General features: G+C 37.5%; 2 protein-coding genes across 5 annotated transcripts in view; one reads left to right on the top strand and one right to left on the bottom strand.

Annotated features, from left to right (window-relative positions):
• The window catches only part of LOC121316143 (serine/threonine-protein kinase VRK2-like), a 36406-nt gene extending 21555 nt beyond the window's left edge, over nucleotides 1-14851 (top strand). For 2 of the 4 annotated variants that reach the window (XM_041250962.1, XM_041250961.1), the window contains exons 11-14: nucleotides 1590-1648; nucleotides 4684-4862; nucleotides 12975-13115; nucleotides 14415-14851. In XM_041250962.1, the coding sequence (XP_041106896.1) occupies nucleotides 1590-1648; nucleotides 4684-4862; nucleotides 12975-13115; nucleotides 14415-14636 (601 nt within the window). In that variant the 3' untranslated portion in view covers nucleotides 14637-14851. The remainder of the gene's footprint in view (nucleotides 1-1589; nucleotides 1649-4683; nucleotides 4863-12974; nucleotides 13116-14414) is intronic. The other 2 variants (XM_041250964.1, XM_041250963.1) reach the window with 2 other exon arrangements.
• The window catches only part of fancl (FA complementation group L), a 42365-nt gene continuing 36790 nt past the window's right edge, over nucleotides 14650-20224 (bottom strand). The window contains exons 11-15 of the mRNA XM_041250965.1: nucleotides 15913-15958; nucleotides 15739-15820; nucleotides 15044-15160; nucleotides 14886-14957; nucleotides 14650-14738 (exon numbers count right to left, since the gene is read on the bottom strand). Coding sequence (XP_041106899.1) covers nucleotides 14703-14738; nucleotides 14886-14957; nucleotides 15044-15160; nucleotides 15739-15820; nucleotides 15913-15958 — 353 coding nt within the window. The 3' untranslated portion in view covers nucleotides 14650-14702. The remainder of the gene's footprint in view (nucleotides 14739-14885; nucleotides 14958-15043; nucleotides 15161-15738; nucleotides 15821-15912; nucleotides 15959-20224) is intronic.

Here is a 20224-nt window from a genome sequence, read left to right as displayed (position 1 = left end):
ATGTAATTACTTTCCATGACACATTGCACACTTATTTAAAAGTAATTTAAGAGACACTTTTTAAATATGTACTAATTACCTACTATATATACATGAGGTGCTGTGTGCTTTTTGTTTCTGATTTAATCTTGACCATGAAATCTTTACTTTAAGTATACAGTGCCCATACCATGTACTGAATGCAATATGACCTTTATTGGTTGGTTGCAGGTACATTTATCGCCTATGATGCTAGTCATAGCATATTGTAACCCATTATTTGATCTGAACAAAGTGGGTAACTACCTCTCTTTTTTTCAGTGTCTTCAAAACTACATTTGAATTTTGGTTTCTACTATGTAAAATCTTCTTTTAGGCAAACCTGGTGCAGTTTGTATTTGTTTAATAGTTAATAGTTGTTTAATTATTGGCACCCTATAGTGGTCTAATGAGTACAATGTTGTACACCTATTGGTGAATTAACAGGTTGAACTTGCAGTCCACACAGGGTTGTGTGTCTCGTGAGATACCATCATATATTACAGTTACGCAATTCCACTTAGTAGACTTCGGTATTTGTTAGGTGTGTGCTAATACTTGTTAAGAAGTGTTTGGCGGCAGGTATGAAATAAATCAACTCACACCTAATGTGTTGATTTCAAAACAAGAAAAGCTGTCCTTCCCTGACCTTTACAACCAAGTATCAATCAATGGCAATTAACTTCCACACTGAGTGTTTAAAAAGTTGATTGAAAGCAGATTTTCCTCTCATTCAGGGAGCTGACATTGTTACTACTGTGCTGCCATACCAAGGCCGTAAACTGAGAATGGAAATGAGTTGCAAAACTAGCAAATGCAACTGATACTTTAGACTCTAAGCAGTATGACTCTTGGCAAGAACTTACACTTACGGAAACTGGGATATGTATTTCTTTGTCGAGTTTAATCAGATGTAACACCTTGCCCAGGACTTAAGTCCCACAGTTCATTCCAGAGATGACACATTTGTAAGGAGATGTAAGAAAAGTGAACAAAAGAAAAAAAAGAAAGGCGATAATAATCGCATATAAAATATAAATTTGTTTTACTTGGTTTGATCACAACAGGTTCTGTATTAAATAACGCTGATAGTTATTGATTGTTATTGATTGTCAATCAATAATTAAGTAAACAAGTGAAACCGAGGGACTGCATGGTTTTGTGTTGAGTAATTTAAAATAGTTTATTCCATTTAATTAATACCTAACAACTTCAAATTTCTTAAAGGTAATTACTCGTAAAATACAAGTTTTGGTATCTGTACAACTTATGGAATTTCTAACAGTGGTTAGTTACTCCATGTGGTTTACACTCATCTGAGAGTTAGTCTACAGTCTAGAGTTTTCAGAAGTTACAGAACTGTGTAGTTGCCTTTTCTGCTATGTGTTGTTCTTCCTGTCTGCTTTCTAAATTATACAAGTGTAACGTTCAGTGATCGTCTATTTTTGTATTCAATGTACAGTACATTTAATTTTTATTGTATTTGTTAAAAGCCAGTAGAATTTGGACCGTTCTCTGAAATATATTTTTTCTGCTTATTTATTTTTTTATTTTTTTATTTCCCTTTTAAGGCTTATGGAAAACCTCCCAGGTTCTGTAATTCAGTATTCTTCCCCTGAAGCCAACTGTGGTAAGTGCATTTGTTCAGGAATTCCGAAAGGGGAAATTATGAGATCATACGAGGAAGGTAGACCTTATCACAAGGTGCAGGTTGGGACATCATGAGGCCAGAAAGCAATAGATCCTTGAAAACTATTGAGGCAGCACTACACATTTTGCATTCTTGTCACATAACATAACATCAGATGTATTTCAAAATCAAAAACTGTAGAAAATAATTTCTTTTGAAGTATGTAATATTTTTACATGAGGGAGAGGATGATTGTGAGGGCAGCAGGGTGGAATGTGCATCGCTAGGGGATTCATGAAGTGTGAGAATGCCTTATGCACAACCTTGTAAAGCGTGCAGACAGCTGGACTTTCAAGATAAGACTAAAACATGCATCACTAATGTCTTGAATTTGAAAATGTGCATGTGATATACATTTAACTTAAATTATACTGTATACTCCTTCCTTAGGACTAATATATAGATTGCATGAACTCCTGTATCATTGTATTAAGGCTCAAATCTTGAAAGTGGGCAGAGAAATAAAGGATCCTGCAACACCCCGTTTCATCATTTTACATGTCACGGGATCCTACATGAAAGTTGCAATGAAATGGACAAATGAACAAAATGGTTGTGTTGCACACAATTTACTTTCTTTGCAAAGGGCCTGCACATCTCCACAGTGTGTGTGCTTTGTGTTTCTGTGACAGCTGGATAATGCGATTGCCAGCAGTAAGGGTGAATTTGTACTGAGAGGTTATTTATGTAGCAAACCCATTCCCTGCATTTTGCTTAATGTAAAATTGAGTTTTTACATTTTTACTTTTTTTTTTGTCTTAAACTTCAAGGGATGACAGCAAACACTTACAGGTGTTTTTGCAATATTAACAGCTTTCATTTTCTCCAAGTAGCAATCTAGTACAGCAGTGGTTCTCAACCGGGGACAAAATGCTACGAAAACCCTGGTGTATGCACATATCTCAAAATAATGCACAATTCGGCACGACCCCGGCAACATTTTATGGACGGCCAGTAGTGCCAAACTTAATGCAGCATGCAAATAGCTTTTGGTATCTAAACACCAATCAATGGAATAACATGGTTAAATAATACTTGAGTGTGTTCTGGCAAAGTGGTAAATATGTGCAGGTGAGTGCAGGGCAGGACGGATAAATGACACAGAAGATGATTTTCAGGTGCAAGGGTCTTTATTAACTGATTGTAAAGTCCAGTGCCTTATAGCGAAGCTGTAAATAATAATAATGTTGGAAGTGGTACAGCGGCGTATATCACTTCTGATTTATAATCCCATGGGTTTGACCTGTAACCCAAAGTCCGATTCCTTCACCCACACAAAACACAGACACAGTATTGACAGTGCGTGATTTTATTGCTAGTGGTGCAAATGACAGTTCCTGTAGTGGGAAGGTGAGTGGTGATATCCAGGTTTTTCGCTGGCCTGCAGCTGCAGCTCCGGATCGTGCTCAGTATTCTTAGTGAGAAAACGACACACAAGATAAACAGTGTTATTACACAGACAACGCAGAACACTCACTGTTTTCAATACACAATACCCGCTCCTTCTCGGTTGTTTAGCTTAACCATTTGCAAAGGAACAGATCACTGAACCTACGCCCCCCTATTTATACCGCCCATGACCCCTAGGTCAACGAGGGCATCTGCTTCAATCCTCAGATGCCACGCCGTCTACCGTCCGGGTCAGTGAGCTGGGGTGCCGTAGTTCCGCCCCTTTCCTAAATGGCTGACTTCCACCTACCCTAGGAAATAAATTGTCTTGCCATTTGCTTAAGGTTACTCTGTTCCTTATTTCTAGTGTCCTCACAGGTCGGGAAGGAGATCTAACACCAAGTGTCATTTGATCTCTGTCACAGTGTGCAGAGATTGCTTTTCAGAGCAATGCAGGTTCACGTAGCGTAGCGTAGTGCAGTGCAGTGCAGTGAGTATGTGTTTACACTGTGAATTGTGTAAACCACGCTGAACTCTTGAAGGAGCTGAAGTCTCCAGTGGTTTCTCAGGCTGCCATGGCAAAGAGAGTTGGCATGTCAACATCACAGGTGCCTCACCTTGTGATAAAATGTGATTTCATTATTTTTCATTTTTCAAGTTCATTTTGTTTTGGAATAAAAAAAAAACAAAAAAACACTTGACTCATATTTTAATTTATGTTGTTAACATTTAATCATAATGAGATGTGATTTTATTATTTTTCTTTTCATTTAGAAACAAAAAAGTGTGACTCAGGTCGTCTCAAATGGCTCTCGTTTAAGTGGAACAGCAGCTTATTCGGGATATTTTTACATCTCCCAAGGCGTCCCGATAAAACGGCACCGATCTATATTAGCAATAAAATGCATGTTTCTGCGAACTTTCCGTATGGGGAAAAAAAAAAAATAAATCACACAATATCGTGATATGGAAATTATTATCGATATCCTATCAAAATATCGATATTGGTGCCCACAAGTAAGTGAAGCTCGCTCTTTAATCCACAATAAATAAATACATAAAAATCTACATATTTTATATATATACATACATACATATATACATACATACGCACAGATACAGTTGTCGTCACAAGTTTACATACCCTCTATTTGCAACAATGTTATTTACCAATGTATTAAGTGTTAGAAATATTGTTTGATACACTATACTTACACAGCAATGATACCATTACTTGCTTGACAGTCATAGGATGCTGAAAGTTTGAATATGTGTGACTGGACTAGTTATAGGCCTCCTCGAGTCATAATAATCTGTAATGATTGTAACCTGGTGAACAACACTTGATAACAAGGTTAAAGTGACACTAAAGAAAAGTTGTAATGATTTGCGGCTCCTGGAAATCAATTGAATAGAGATGTGCACTCTATACTAACATTCTTATTTTCCTTTTCTTTTATATAGAAAGGATCAAGAGATGCAGTGAGTAATTTGGAGGGTAGTGTCTGTCCCTGAAGCCATTGGCTAGAGAACATTTCAGTGCAGTGTAGAACTAACCAAGACCTTGCTCTTTTATCTGCACTTAGGGGAAATTGCCAGGTTTTTGTCCTGTGTTAAAAGATTGGAATACGATGAAAGGCCAAACTACCAGATGATGAAAAATATACTTTTAGATGGACTACGAGAAACAAAAACAGACTGCAGAGGTCCATTGGATTTTTCCGCTGCTTCGGAACTGGAAGCACATAGTTCCAAGTGGAGTATCGTAAGTTGTCTATGACGTTTTTTGTTTAATTGGCTGCAGTTGTTGTGACCTCTGCTGTCCGCTTAGGTTTGCCTAAAAAAAGATTGATCTGTCTACCAGATGAAGAGATAGTAATGTTTGTTAACCTTGCAGTGACCCCAAAGATACAGCGTTCAAAACTGTAAACTGTGAACTTGATGGGGAACAGTAAAAATAGACTTCCTAAAGTGGGTGGAAAACTGGAGCAGTTCTTTTTGTTCACAGTACAGCTGTGGCCAAAAATTTTGCAGCACCTACATTTTAGGATTGAGCATAATTTTAACCAAAAAAAAACCCCAAAACTATATGAACATAATTTGGATATTTTGTTTAACATCATTTAATCAAATAAACTACAAAATGATATCACAGAAGTTTACCGGAAACCATAATAATAGTACAGTATTTCATTTTAGATTTTGAAATGTCACATTTTCCAATTTTTTTCAGTTATTTGTTAAGTATACGGAAAACTACGAAGCGTAACATTATTCAACATGCTTCATTTGACTTTATGAAGCAAAATTAGTTAATCTGGTAAGATGATGCAAAACTTTTGGCCATAGCTGTATATACAGTGATTTTAAAAATAGATGATGCTCATGACTTCATATACTGAGCCAGAAGCTTGTAGAGGGAACTTTTAAGCTATCTATTTGTACAGTTTTCAGGGTGAAAATTAAGCCCAACCCATTTCTATAATACATTATAATAACCAGATAGAATTAAACAGTCTATTAGGGGCCAGCTTCAAAGGCGGCTAAAAACAGTTTTGTTTTACAGAAGAAAGTAAATTGAAAGAAGACACATCCAAGAACTGCCTTTCACAGCATTATTCGTCTTTTTGTCTTTTACAAACAGTGTACACTACTGTTGTATTGTATTGATACTTCCAGTACTTCATGAAGCACTAGGTTTATACACCAGCTTTATGTTAGAATTTTTTTTTATATATTAGCGCTGCATCCTAAGAACTATTTGTACAAATCTTGTTTATAAAGTGCTGTACTGTTGCTCTTGGAAATGTTTATGGTGGCTTTTCAGTTCTTGCTGCTCATTTTCGCTTTTAAGCCAGAACGTATATTTACAGTTTGTATACTAAAAGAAACAACAAAAAAACACAACCTTTGACCCCTGTAGGTAGCCATACAGCAGCCATGATTTTATTAAAAAAAAAAAGTTGTGAGACCACCATTAAATAATGTAAAAAAATTCTTTCTTGCACAATTAATACAGGCACCACAGATTGTAGATGAGTAGCCTAGAGTGGGCAGCTTTTTATTCATTGGAATTAGTTAGTAATGGTATCCATCATATTTAATTTCAACCACTGAACTGTATGAAATCCTTAGTAGGCCAATTAATAACCCAGTATGAATGATTTCACACACTATACCGTGCATAAACAGAGCTCATGGTGTTTGGTATGCTTTAATATGAATTGTGCTTGCATAGTGGATACAGTTATCAACATATATAAAGGCTTGGATTTTTTTTTTTTCTAATGCATTTATTTGCAGTTCTCATTTTAATATATACCAGACCAAATGTAACTGAAAACGCACATACAAACTACCATAATGATACAGTTAAATAAATACATTCAAGTGTCCCTGCACCCAATTGTGATGATTTGCTAAGTTTTGTAGCTGCTACAACTGAAGACATAAATTATTCTTGCTGTCATAAATTAGCTCTTCGGGAGCAAAACCTTGGCACAAGAGTCTTGCAGCCTACAATTAGTGAGACAAAGCAGTATTTCAATGGCTGTGATATTGACATCTGTAGACCTGCATGGTAATCATTTCTAATATAAGAGGATATCTGTTTGAAGGGTTCCTTGCAGGGCTAATTAACTGCCAGTAGACGATGCAATTTTTTCATGATCTTCTGATTGTCACCTCACTCTTGTGAAACAATTATGCTTTATTGAAGCAAGTGGCTTACCCACCCCATTGTTAGGACTATTTACTTTCGACAGCAGACAAAATAAGTATTTGTTCTGATTTCTAGAAGTATAAGAAAATGATGCTGATGTTTACTTTTGTGTTCTTATTTCCAAGCACTGAGATAATATATTACCTGCTGAGTACACTGTAAAGTGTACGCTGTAGAGAATAATGCTGCTTAGGTACGGCTAATCAAAGATGTTACCAAAATATTTTTTCACAAAAACAACCAGATATTTGGTAAAAAGTCAGATACAACTATGGCCCAGAACTCCTTTGCAGTGGCCATCAGTTAGCAACAGATAAATATAGTTTTATTTTTTTCGTAAATCTTAATTTACAATTTTTATTAGCAATGTGTATGTTTATTAAATTAATTTGCATAATATTTGGATAAAAGCAGATGTGGGCAATGGCTTTTAGAGTGGTCCATGCATTCATAAGTAAGATTTCTTTCTTTAGGTTACTGTATTTAAACGTGTATGGGATATAGTAAAGACATTCCAAGTCTCATTTAATTTCACTCATTTTTTGGCATTGATTTATACATTTTAACTCTTTAAAAGAAAGGAAAAGACTACATTTTAACAGTGTTCCCAAATCTCACTCCTTTTGATGTTGTCACCTAGGCATCCCAGATAGTGTGGTGATCAGGATGAAAACAAACAGCAGAAACACTATATATTGTTACATTATGTATATAGTTACATTACAGCTTGGCAATTTTTAGTACTTTGCAATGAGTACACAGACAGCAATACAGTTTATTGTATTTCAAAAAAAAAAAATGCTTTGTTCTTTATTGAACGCAACACAAATTATTCAATTCAATAACACATTTCATTTTGTTTGTGAAAAATAAGCGTGCATATGGAAACGATCCTCACAGGAAGAATTCCCGCCCCCGGGCAGGTGTGTGTGTGTGTGTGTGTTTGGTAACTAGTAAGTAAAGCAATACACTTAATTTAACGACAGTTCACACAATTCAAACAGTTTACATGTTGATTAAAATGAATTAATTTGTGATTTAGAGGGGCGAGTTGAAAAACATTTATTAAAGTGTCCTTAGAATTTGCAGCCAGGTGGCAGCCCTATAGGCCACAGGTGTACAGTTTAGGATTGCTTTGACATCAACTTAAATCTTTGCAAGCATCCCTTGAATATAAATTCTTGTCCAGACTGAAAAGATCAGTGTTCATGCCTGTGACATTAATGTTCAATTGCCTCAGTGGTTGCATTACATTTCAAAGCTGTAGTTGTAAAAAAAAAAAAAAAAAAAGCTTCAATTTCATGCTTTCTTGGAAAAACTGAAGCTACATCTGACATTGAAGTATACTGACTTGCAGAGAGTACACTTTAATGTTTATGTTCCCTGCACCTGACTCCAAACTTACAGCCAATTTAGCTTGGAAGAGTTTACAAAGTGTGCCATTAATCAGCCCTTTTCAATGCACAGTATTCAGGTCAGTGTAAGCGCAAACTCAGAAAAGCTATCGCCATTCAGCACTGCAGTTATACTTCTGATGTAAACGAGTATACCAAGATGAGATGTTGATTCAGTGAAGACTATTAAAAAAAAAATACATTAGGGAAGTAGGTTAATTTGGTTGTAAAAAAAAAAAAAAAATCGAAATTGAGAGAAATTCTTGTGTCCTGGTTAAAGATACACCCCTGAGTTGCTCACTACCGGCCAGAGAGAGAAGTGCTTAACTGGACCAGTCAGCTTGAACTTTGTTTTAACACTGCAGCTGTGAGATGTGAAAGTAGTGCTGCATAGCCCTTTTCACAACTCTATAATTGATCTTATAAAAAAAAAAGTCAAAATGACTTTACCTTTAATGCAAGAACTATGTCATGTATGTGTTGGGTTGTATCAAACCTTTCCAGTGTAGACAACCTTGGCATTGTTGACACCCATCCTTTAATTTTAAAAGACCTATGGCCATGATGCAACCATAAAGCAAGTCATTTTTAACCTTTATTCATTTTATGACTTGATGTAATAAATAAAGACTGACCTAATCCAATCCATCTAATTTAATTAACCAAGTATTATAGTGTGGTTCCCTATCAAGTACGAAATGTAACAGTTAACCCTTTGCAGTCCTATGTTGGACCAGGTCCGACATTACAATTTTCTCTTTCCTGTCCAATGTCGAACCCTGTCCGACATCATCAAAAAGACGTAAAGCACAGGTCTCTAGTTATTTTTTCTCCAGAAAAAGCAGAGAAAACCTTTCAATGGCAGAGTTAGATCGATAGGAGCCTAATAAAACCGAAAAAAAGGGGGCATCTCATAGCCCTATCCACTACAGAGATACCACGGACATAACAAAAGAGGTCGCTGCTTCTGCATCCAGCGTTCAAAGAATAGCACAGACATTTGTAGAACTTTTTGGAGATGTTATAGTAATAAAATAATAACTTGGATCGCATTATTGAGGAGTTTTGGTGATAAAACGACTGATCAGGAGTGTCCTTTTGCAATTCAATGCCTTTTAAACCTGTTTTACTCTGAAAATAATTAAACAGCGCATGTAAAATAAACAGCGTGTGTGAAAATAAATTGGACCTGATACGCCTGAAAAGCGCTGAATAAATGGACTGCAAAGGGTTAACTCATGGGTGTTTATCCTAAAGACCTTGATAACCTGAATAAAAATACATCAACACTGCATGTCCAAGCCTGTGATGCAGTCATGCCCACCCCCAAGAGCATAGCTGGACTGCAGACACAGGCGTCATCATTATTTTTCCTTTCATGTGAACCTGACGTGAGGGACTACAAACAGATAAGTGTCAAGTTACTTGTATCTGCTTTTTCGCTTGTGTAAATTACACTAATTAAGGCAATTAATTGTTAGTGCTTCTAGTAATTGCTACTTACACGTATTGTGCACTCAGTCCTTTTTCGTTAGTCCCGCAACGGCTCAGTGCACCACGCAAAGCCAATGGCTTTCGTCGCCCCTTCCCTAGGATCGAACAACCTTAAGTCAGCAACTCGTGCTCTCTCAGGCTGCTAGCTTCGTTTGAAGTTAAAGAATAAAGTTTTGTTTTTTGTGATGAAAATTATATAATAAGTGGTAATAGAGTTGTTACTGTTTTGTGTGAGAATTTGTTTCTCGTCTGTATTTTTTTTTTTCCACAGAGCTCAGCAGTCCTGCTTTTGATAGAGACACGCACTTCTGGTTGAAGTGCTTGCAGTTTCTCCCATGGTCTCGATGCCACATTAGTTCTGCTCACAAAATTATTGTGAAGGCTATTAGGGCTCTAACAGTAGGCTTTCCTCAGTTTTCGGACTGTCTGGGTTAGCCAAAAACGCAATAGATCGCTCCCATGGTCACTAGGTCCAGACCTGCTCCTGTTCCCACTGGTACACTGTACAACAAACAGTGTTAACACCCCGATTCATTAGTAGCTGCTCGGCTCAGCTCTGCTTCGGGTCTGACTGTTTGCAGTTGCTCCCGGAGTGTTTCATTGCTGCCCTGGTCTCTGCTTGCAGTGCCATTGCGAAGACTGTCAGAGCTTTGACTGTAGGCTTTCCCGAGTCTTAGAGCTGTGTTGGTTTGCTTGAAGCTACCTAGGTTGGCACCCCTATATATTGCTTCTGCGATGACTGTGGATCGCAGACCTACCCCATTTCCGAGCCAGTACACGTACTGAACAGCAAATGATGTTACCACACTGGGGTACCACCGACCCATACCACGAGCCACACCGTACAGAGTTTAATGATCAAGGGATCATGTGAAGCAATCTGAGTAATGCGGTTATAGACTATTCTACTTAGCACAATTTTCTCTCACACACACACACACACACACACTACCGAAACTAGTGGTATGGTCCCACCCCGGAATAATACAGATAACCTGAATGCACAGCACCAGATTGAAACAAAAGTCTGCCAAGCTGAACTGACCAGATTGCTACAATATATTGATCTTACATTCATGAAGAAATATTATTAACATTTTTCAAGTACTCGAGTAATAAATTAGTGCTCGAGTAATTATAATTGTTCGAGTACTCTAACCCACCCCTACCTCAGACAGGTGAACCTGTATCTGAGTTGACAGAGGTTCAAGGTGTTGACCGTGCAATAGCTGTTGCAGTCAGTAAGGCCAGGCGACTGGTTCACCACGGTGGACTTGAAAGACTTGAAGTTTATTTTGATATAAGCATAAGACCAGGGCACAGGAGATACCTGTGGTTCGCTTTCCAAGGGACACCATACAAGTTCCGTCTACTGCCATTCAGCCTCTCTCACTGATGGCAGTAAACCTGCCTGGGGTGATCGACTGGGTAGCAGACCTCCTCAAGGGGAGTTCACAGCGCCTCACAATGGAGGCTTTACACGGAGGTTGTGTGCTTCATTTGGCAATGATTCAGGAGAGCAGAGAGACCTTGTTTCCTCCCATGAATTATCCCATTGTGCCCTCTGGTTCTTCATAACAGGAGCTGGGGATCCACTGGCGATAGATGCCTTGGCACACCAGTGGCGAAGGCAGCTGCTGGATGCCTTCCCACTGCTCACCATGCTTCTGCTGTATCTGGAGAATATCAAACAAGACCAGGAGACTAGTTTTTAGCTCTGATGCAGCTCCTGATGGACCAGCCAGCCATGGAGCCTCCTCAAATGCCACAACCTGCTCAGTCAGGCACAGGGGACATTGTAGCATCCCAGCCAAGCGAGCCTGCGGCTCTGGATCTGGCCCCTGAACGGCAACATTTGAGCCATCTGGGGCTTTCTAATTGGGTCATTGACAACCTGCAGAATGCCAGAGCAGTGTCCACATGCTCCCAGTATGGGTACAAGTGGGGAGTCTTTTAGATGTGCCTGCCTGGGGGTTTTGACTCCATGACCTTTGTGTTTTTTTTTGTCTGTTATGGGGCGAAGTCCCATGGAAAAGCCCTAAGCAGAGGCTATCCAAATGGATCACAGACAGAGTCAAGACTGCCTATGAGCAAGTCAACTTGCTCACTGCCCATTCCACCAGGGGCGTGGCAACTTAGTGGGCTTTGTTCCAGGATGCATCTGTCGGATACATTTGCAATGCAGCGGTGTGAGGTACTCCGCATACTTTTATACAGTTCTATACACTGAATGTTGTGGATCCACAAAACCCTGGCTTTGGAACATTGTGAGTGTTAAGGGCGGCTTCAGGGTCAACTCTTACAACATAAACATAGAGGCGAGTTCTCAGCTTTGGTATTCATACCCATGAGGTAATGGTTACATTTCGTACTTGTTGGGGAATGTTAGGTTATTATCGTAATCCTGGTTCCCTGAAATAGAAATGTAAACATTAACCTTCAAGGTTGCTTCGTCCATGATTGCAGTAGTCTTGAAGGAAATATTTTGATGCGTCTGCAGTCCAGTTATGGCCTCGGGAGCGGGCACAATTGCATTACAGGCTCCGATGTGCTGCTTTGATATACCTTATTCAGGTTATCAGGGTTTCTAGGATAAATACCCATAAAGTGAAGGTTAGATTTCTATTTCAGGGACCCAGGGTTATGGTAATAACCTGATATCCATTATGGTAGATTACTATTTTTGTGAGTTTAAGCTTTGTATATAGTATGTGTATACTTGGCATTGTGTACAGTATTCCTAAAAGAACTGCATGCTTTCAATTATGGGTTGTAAGTAAAAAGGCAGAGGATTCCATTTGAATAGACATGATTGGGTTGATTAAATATTGAAAGGCAACCTAGTTGCAATTTGCTTTATATTGAATCGGTGATGACAGCAGTGGGATAGCACCAAATCGTTTAGAGGCATTCCCTTAGTCATGCCAAATCTAACCTTATCTGCAGTTTGTGAGGTGTCATTTTGCATTTCGTATGAAAAAAAGGCAACTACTGTTGCAGGTTATTTTTTGTTTTTTGGGGGGAGCGGCGATGAGAACAAAAAGTCATACAAACTTATATCGATACAACAAAACTCAATGTATCCTAAGTCAGACATGTGGACTGTTCATATTGAATACAATGTTGTCCAAAATTGGTTTATTCAATTGTATAACATATATACATCTATAAATTGTGTAATTCAGCATATCCATGAAGCCTTAAATAAGTGAGACTATGATGTGTGCATATATTATCCTGAATACCTTTATTTTTCTCAACATTGCAGAGTGTAACCAAACCAAAATCAACTAAGCCTGAGCCAAGGAACTTGGAACATACAGAAACCTCCCATCAGTCTAAAAGTGCTGAATATCCAACACAAATTCAAACTCGCCAGAGGAAAGCTCAAAGTGAGTCACTAGAAAAGGTGAATTTTGTGGTTTAATAAAAAGGCATTATTGTTGGTGGGGGGGCAGGAAGTCAGCTCTTTTGACAATTCCAGTTGGCAACAGAAAAAAACAATTATTGTCTTTTAAAATCTTAAAAAATGAGTTTCCAAAGTTACAAAGGAATTGACAAAGTTAACTAGCCAATATTCTAAGCACAATACTGAAACCAGAACCAAAAGGACATAGTTGGAAATTAACAAGATAAGACTAAGGACAGAAGGTAGGAGACACTTTACGCAGATAGTGGTATGGAATGGGTTACTTAATCATGTTGATGCTAAATCACTGAGATTGTCAAGTTGGGTTTTAAACAAAGTTTTATGATAATTCACGTACAAGGAACTGGATGATTTATAGATTATCTGAATGGTGTTCTCTGGCTTCTACATTTTCATGTGTTCTTTTATTACAACAAACTTGCAGGGACCAGAATAAGTTAACTAACATTTGACAGTACAGTACTATTACAAACAAAAAACTATGCTTGTAACACAAAACATAATTTTTACAGTGCAAACTCCATGTATTAGGAAGGACATTAAGCTTTAGGAGAGGTATTCATTTTTTACTGGGCAAACAAAGTACATTTGATGACCACAGAAGGAATAAACTTGAGAAAACAGGTAACTTAGGAGGTGCAAAATTCCTTCTTTATTCTTATAAAGCATAGATCTTCACATCGACACATAGTGATTGCATAAAATATACATTTAACTTTGCATAACAAACATTTCTTTTCAGGTGAATAGTACCAACAGTATATTGCCTTACATTGTGAAAGTGAATTGGGTATTGCAGTTGTCAATTGAGATGTCTACTTTACAAGTACATTTCCAAATCGACAAATTGTGGACAACACTACTAGTCAATCTATAACAGACCTTACATTGCCAAGAAAAATGCTTAAAACAATTGCTTTTATGTACTCGGCCTTATAGCCTTTTCCTTGAAAAGTGTCTGGGGGTTCATTAAAGAGACTTCACATAAGGACCAGTGGGCCACAGCATAGCAACTCAAGAGCACCATGATACATTTCACCTGGTCATTAAAGTCATGTTGTGAAACATGCCTAAACAGACATTTTTATATGTCCCTCGAACTAAGGAGCAACACAAATGTGTTGAATGTGTGAACTCATCTTAAAAAAGATCAAGGTTTTGTTTTATTTTTTACCATTTAATAATAAATTATACAAACATTATTTTACACAGTTATATTCAAGATTTAAGTTTTATTTATTTATTTACTTATGATAATATAACCATGTGCTCTTACAGGAAATGGTGCCACTAACAAGTGGACTTCGTAGAAAAAAGCAACACAAGCCACTCCATTTACAGAACAGTGGGGACATAAACCAGGAAGAAACATGTTTGCCACCTTTGAAAGAATCCATCTTAATTGAGTGGCAAGCCACTACATCTAGAGAAGTGAAAATGTATTGTCTTTTAATACCATTTCTCTTAGCATTAATCTTGCTAGTCGTATGCTTCCTGTGAAGAAAAGTTTACTAGGCTGCACAACTGTCTGGATTTTTTTTTTTTTTTTAGAAGGGTGTTTTTGATTCAGGGCTTCTTGACAGTCATTTTCACAGTAATGGGCTGCAAAAAAATAATGTAACATTTTTTGTGTCAATATTACAGTGAATAGTTTTGTATGCATAACTGGTATCTTAGAAAATAAAATCACATTTAAGTGTTGAACTTTATTGTAACAGTCTAATAAATCAGTATGTATATAGGACATACCTTGCTACAGTAAGGGCACTCTCCAAAAATAATGTTAAAACTTTGTCTACATGAAGGAAGACCTCTCAGCCACTGCAGAGAAATAAAAAAATAAATACAAAATTGTCAATTTATAAAACAAACCAAAATTCAGCAAGTCTGACTGTAACGATTCTTACCTCATATAGACAAGCTTGATGGAAAGGCTGACCACATCGTGGATCATTGCACACTTGATCTGGTATGGCTGAATCCAGTCGATATGAATAACAAATGCCACATTCCATACTGAAATTCTGCAACAGTACAGTGAATACTTTTTTCATTCTAATGTTCTCATTTTGAGATATTTTACATTTTTATAGAAAATAAACACTATGTGCTCTTCTGGATGCATGCCGATGTATATTCAACATTTGTTGACTATACCATGTACCCTTTCCAGGGTTAATATCCTTTTACTGTAGTGCTTTAGGTACTTTCTTAGTGTGTTTCTTAAAAGCATCATACCAACTTTCACATGATAAAGACCTTTTTGGGCCGATAAATCTTTTAGTTGTTGCTCGCAATAATAAAGCTGTAACATTACTATGTAACATGCCCTTAAAGTTATCTCCTCCTGCTCCACATACAGTATCTGCATTTTGTATAATTACAATCTCTTTAAGCCACTTTTTAATATAATAGGATGGCTGGACATTTTAAACATCTGGTAATTTTAACTTTTACCTCATTTGAATGTTAATGATGCTTCTCCATAATGGGGGGGGGGTAGATAGAACATAAACAGAGTATCTATATTTAAATAGTTTTGGATAGTGCTGAGTATTTAAAGAAAAAAAAGAAATACAAGAACCAAGTTATTCAAACATACAGTTTTTTCACGGTTGGCAGGTATGGGGAATTCTATTTCCAGTATTTCCTTGATGTTTTGCAATACACTGCATTCTGGATTCCTAAAAAAATATAATACATTTTATATTTTATTGAAAATAATAATAATAATAATAATAATAATAATAATAATAATAATAATAATGAAGATTACCACAAATGCATGTTTGTATTCAATTTATTCCTTAGGGGGTTTACCACTGTGGGAAGAGAGTAATGAGAAACATTTATTTATCCAATAAAAAAAATAAAAAACCACAATTATAACAATAACAATTTCCATATATTAAACACAAAATGTCTGCTACAAGCCATGTATTAAATGACGTTTGGGTCAAAAGTGAATTATACATTAAAATAAAGTAGAAATACGAAAAAGATAATATTAGCTCCAAAGCTATACATTTGAACACATCTCCCTAACACTGTACAAAGGGCAATGATGTATGTAAATACTACTGTTGTTTAAAACATTAAAACAGGACCCTCCACTTAATTTTACATATTTTTACAGAAAGAAATACTGTAAACTGCAGATGCAGGGTTTGACTCAAATAAACATTGGCAATATTTAGGTCTGCTGTTTACATTGAATGTTTAGACCCAAAAATGCTACAGATTAACAGCTACACTGCAAAATAAAGCTACCATTTCACTTTGCCTGCGAGTCAGGCAATTCTAATACAGAAAATAGGTGTACCATTTGCCCTTGCAAGGCAATGACATCATTACATCCTGTGCTTATAACTAATTGTGTTGAGGAAAAAAAAGTGAAAGGAGCAAACTAAGACAGTTCAGCTAATTACAAAGAACATTACCAGGTAGGTCAAGTTAAATTCAAATTAATTAACCTTTTTGTATTATTTTCCAGAACTTCAGATTTAACACTGGATGGTTTTCTAATCATGATAATTTTATTTTTTTTTATTGTTTAGTTACGATATCTCTAAACTTATATCATCATATCAGTTATACCTGCACTAACAAACTGGCCTCAATTTGAGCAATTCATGGCAAAGCTGGGGCTGGTTATTCAAGTGTGTATTTTATATCAACGAAGCACATCGCTAGGCAACCAATAATATGGTCTGCATGTCAGTGCTGGCCAAGCATGACCTTGGACTTGAAGAAACAATCATGCCTGAACACTAAGTATGTTTCCTCATACCTAAAGCTGGCCAAAGGTGTTTTTTTATATCTAAAATATTCTAGACATCTCCTTTTTTTTACTGAACAGCATGAATATTGTGAAATATGTCTCCTGGACATATTAAAAGAACTGTACAACTACAGGTTAAATGACTCACCGCCGCCTCCCCACGTTTTTGGAATGATAAGTCGTTGCAGTTAAATAAAATTAATTTAAAAAAATACACAACGTTTAAATTGTACCACACATTTATGAAAAGCACAAGTTACCTCTTTAAAATCTACCAATAACGTAAAGCTCCTTGTCACAGATATAATTAAGTTCATATTTAAGAGGGTGGTTTTGTCTCACCATTTTCTCATGCTATTTTGGGTAGTACCTTTCAGGTAATTTGGGTTTCCATTTAGTTTTCTTTTAGGGAGAGAAACTTTCCTTCCAATTAAATATTAAAACTATGAGAGGGTATATTTAAATGTTCCTGTCTGCATTCCAATTTGGCCTTGCGCGACTACTGATATAGTGCAGCTTTCTTGAACTGGGTATCTAGAAAGATTGTAGATTGTGTTTTAGAACCGCAAGTGCACCAATACAATTAAAAAAACAGAACGGAAACAAATTTACGTTGGTTTTTAGCATGAACAGGCGATTTACCCACCTTTTACATCTTACCATGCTTTGGCTGCACACATGCTATAGTATGAGGAAGCTGCATACTACATCACATTCTCACGACAATGGAGAAAGAACGTTCCCCGAAATAGGAATATTAACCATTACAAATGGGTGTTTCCCCTATAAGACACCTGAACCTGAAAACTTTAGACCAAAGACACTCGTCAGAGTAGGGTGACGTAGTGCTGCTCCACCCCCGCGAGCATAAACTCACTACTCGCCATGACAGTACCGTCATTTTCCTTCGAGAACTGAGACAAAGGATGCTGCGACCTCAAAGTTAATGGTTAATATTCCTATTTCAGGGAACCAGGGTTATGTTCCCTTTCAAATAGGGAATATTAACCATTACAAAATGGGTCAGCATACCCAAGGTGTCGCAAGGACATGGAGCATACATAACACAACTGCAGAGGACAAGCCGAACCACCTTGTGCCTGAATCAACTACCAGCATAGCTGGAATAAAACAAGTCAGGACCCATCTTACTATATAAGAGTATACTTAACCGTTACAAGTCACGGTATACAACATTGAGTTACAAGCTATGCAAAGCCGCTTGTGCTACAACAATACTCCCGTAACTGAAAACATTAGAAGGACTCACCTCAAATTCTCTATTGTGAGAATCTGGGAAGCCGCCCTCAAAAGTTTAGTGCCAAATCCAGGATTCTGTGGGTCCATGACGTTCAGCCGATATAACCTGGAAAACGTATGGGAAGAAGCCCAAACCACTGCACTGCATATCCCCTGAATAGATGCACCCTGGAACAAAGCCCATGAAGTCATCTGACCCCTGGTGGAATGGCCAGTGAAATTGCACCTGTTATCTAGTTGGATAGACGCTGTTTAGACAGAGCCTGTCCCTGTCAGATCGGAAAGGAGGGTGATGGAAAGCCTCCAATTCCACCGACTGGTTAATATGGAGAGCCGAGATAGTTTCCGGCAGAAAAGCTGGGTGAGTACGAAGTGTGACCTTTGTTCTGGCCTCTGAAAAAATTAGACAAGTTTTCGATATTGAAAATGCTTGCAATTCAGTCACCTGCTTAGTGGAGGTGATTGCATGCAAGAAAGCTGTCTTGAAAGACAGAAAATTGAGCACTGAATGCATGGGCTCAAAACAGGAGGTTCTGTTAGCGCATTAACTCTTTGCGGTCCTATGTCGGACCAGGTCCGACATTACAATTTTCCCTTTCCAGTCTGACATCATCAAAAAGACGTAAGGCACAGTTCTCTAGTCGTTTTTCTCCGGAAAAAGCTGAAAAAAACTTTCAATGGCCGAGTAAGACCGATAGGAGCCGGAAAAAAAGTGTGTATCTGATAGCCTCATGCAACACATAGATAACACGGACACAAAGGAGACAGCTGCTTCCGCATCCAGCACTCAAAGAATATCAGACATTTGCAGAGCTTTTTGAGATGTTACAGTAATAAAATAATGACTTGGATCGCATTATTGAGGAGTTTGGTGATAAAACGAGTGATCAGGAAAGGATTTATCAGTATACACATCTATAAAGATGTATGTGAAAAATACAACGAACAAGGGGTGGAGATACAGTACTGGTTGTCCTTTTGCGATTCAATGCCTTTTAAACCTGTTTTACTTTGAAAAAAAAAAAAATTAAACAGCGCGTGTGAAAATAAATTGGACCCGACGCACCTGACAAATGGACTGCAAAGGATTAAGCAACACATTTAGCCTCCAGGGAGGGACTATTATCCTTCACCGGTGGCCTAAGCCAACGGGTGGCTTTCAAAAATTGCCCCGCCAGGAAGTGAGCTTCTGGGGAGACTGAATCAATTTTTATATGGCACACCGAGATGACTGTCAAATTTCCCCTCATCAAAGAGGTCCTATAAAAATTGCAGTATAACTGCCACAGGGCATATTGTGGGTTCAAACCCACAAGCCAAACACCACGTCTGGAACACACCCCACTTGTAACCATACCGAGAGCGAGTAGAGGCTGCCCTGGCGTTTTGCAAGGTGTCGATCCAGTGTTTGCTCCAGAGCTTGCAGACTGAGGGTCAATGTGGCCCCCTCTCAAATTTTTAGGGGGACATTTTCTTCAGAGAGGGGGTCAATATGTTCGTTTCAGAACCAACCACCATTTCTTATTTGTTTGTTTTAACATGCAAACAGAGTTTACTGACTTTTTGTTTCTGAAGAACAAAAAAATAAAACTGTAAAGCTGTAGATACAACCAAGGTGTCTCTACAATACTCACTGTCACTTTGGGGGAAAATATTGGGAAATGTGTCACAGTGATGTTGGTGTATCACTGAGTAAAGGATATTCATTGTATCAAATCACTTTAGAACAGGGGTTTTAAATCTTTTTAAGTTGCATACCCCTTTCCAAAAAATGCAGTCCACTGCGTATCCCCATCTGAGATAGTCATAATAAAATGAAAACGGAAAAAAAAAAGGTCTGCAAGATACAATAACATGATACAACACATAAGGCTTGGAGTGTGTGATGGATACAATTATTTAAGTTAATGTATTATAGTGGTAAAATATAAATTATATTTACCTTTGGATAAAAATAATCCCAAAACAGGTTTCTAGTTGTTGGAAACATCAACATCATTTTAACTAATGAATTAAAATCAATGAAGCCTCAGTGCTAGCCACAATC

This window comes from Polyodon spathula, chromosome 5 (assembly GCF_017654505.1).
Source record: "Polyodon spathula isolate WHYD16114869_AA chromosome 5, ASM1765450v1, whole genome shotgun sequence".
In the NCBI taxonomy this organism is placed as follows: domain Eukaryota; kingdom Metazoa; phylum Chordata; class Actinopteri; order Acipenseriformes; family Polyodontidae; genus Polyodon; species Polyodon spathula.
The sequence above is the reverse complement of the archived record's forward strand: the minus strand, read 5'-3'. Positions and strand labels throughout refer to the sequence as shown.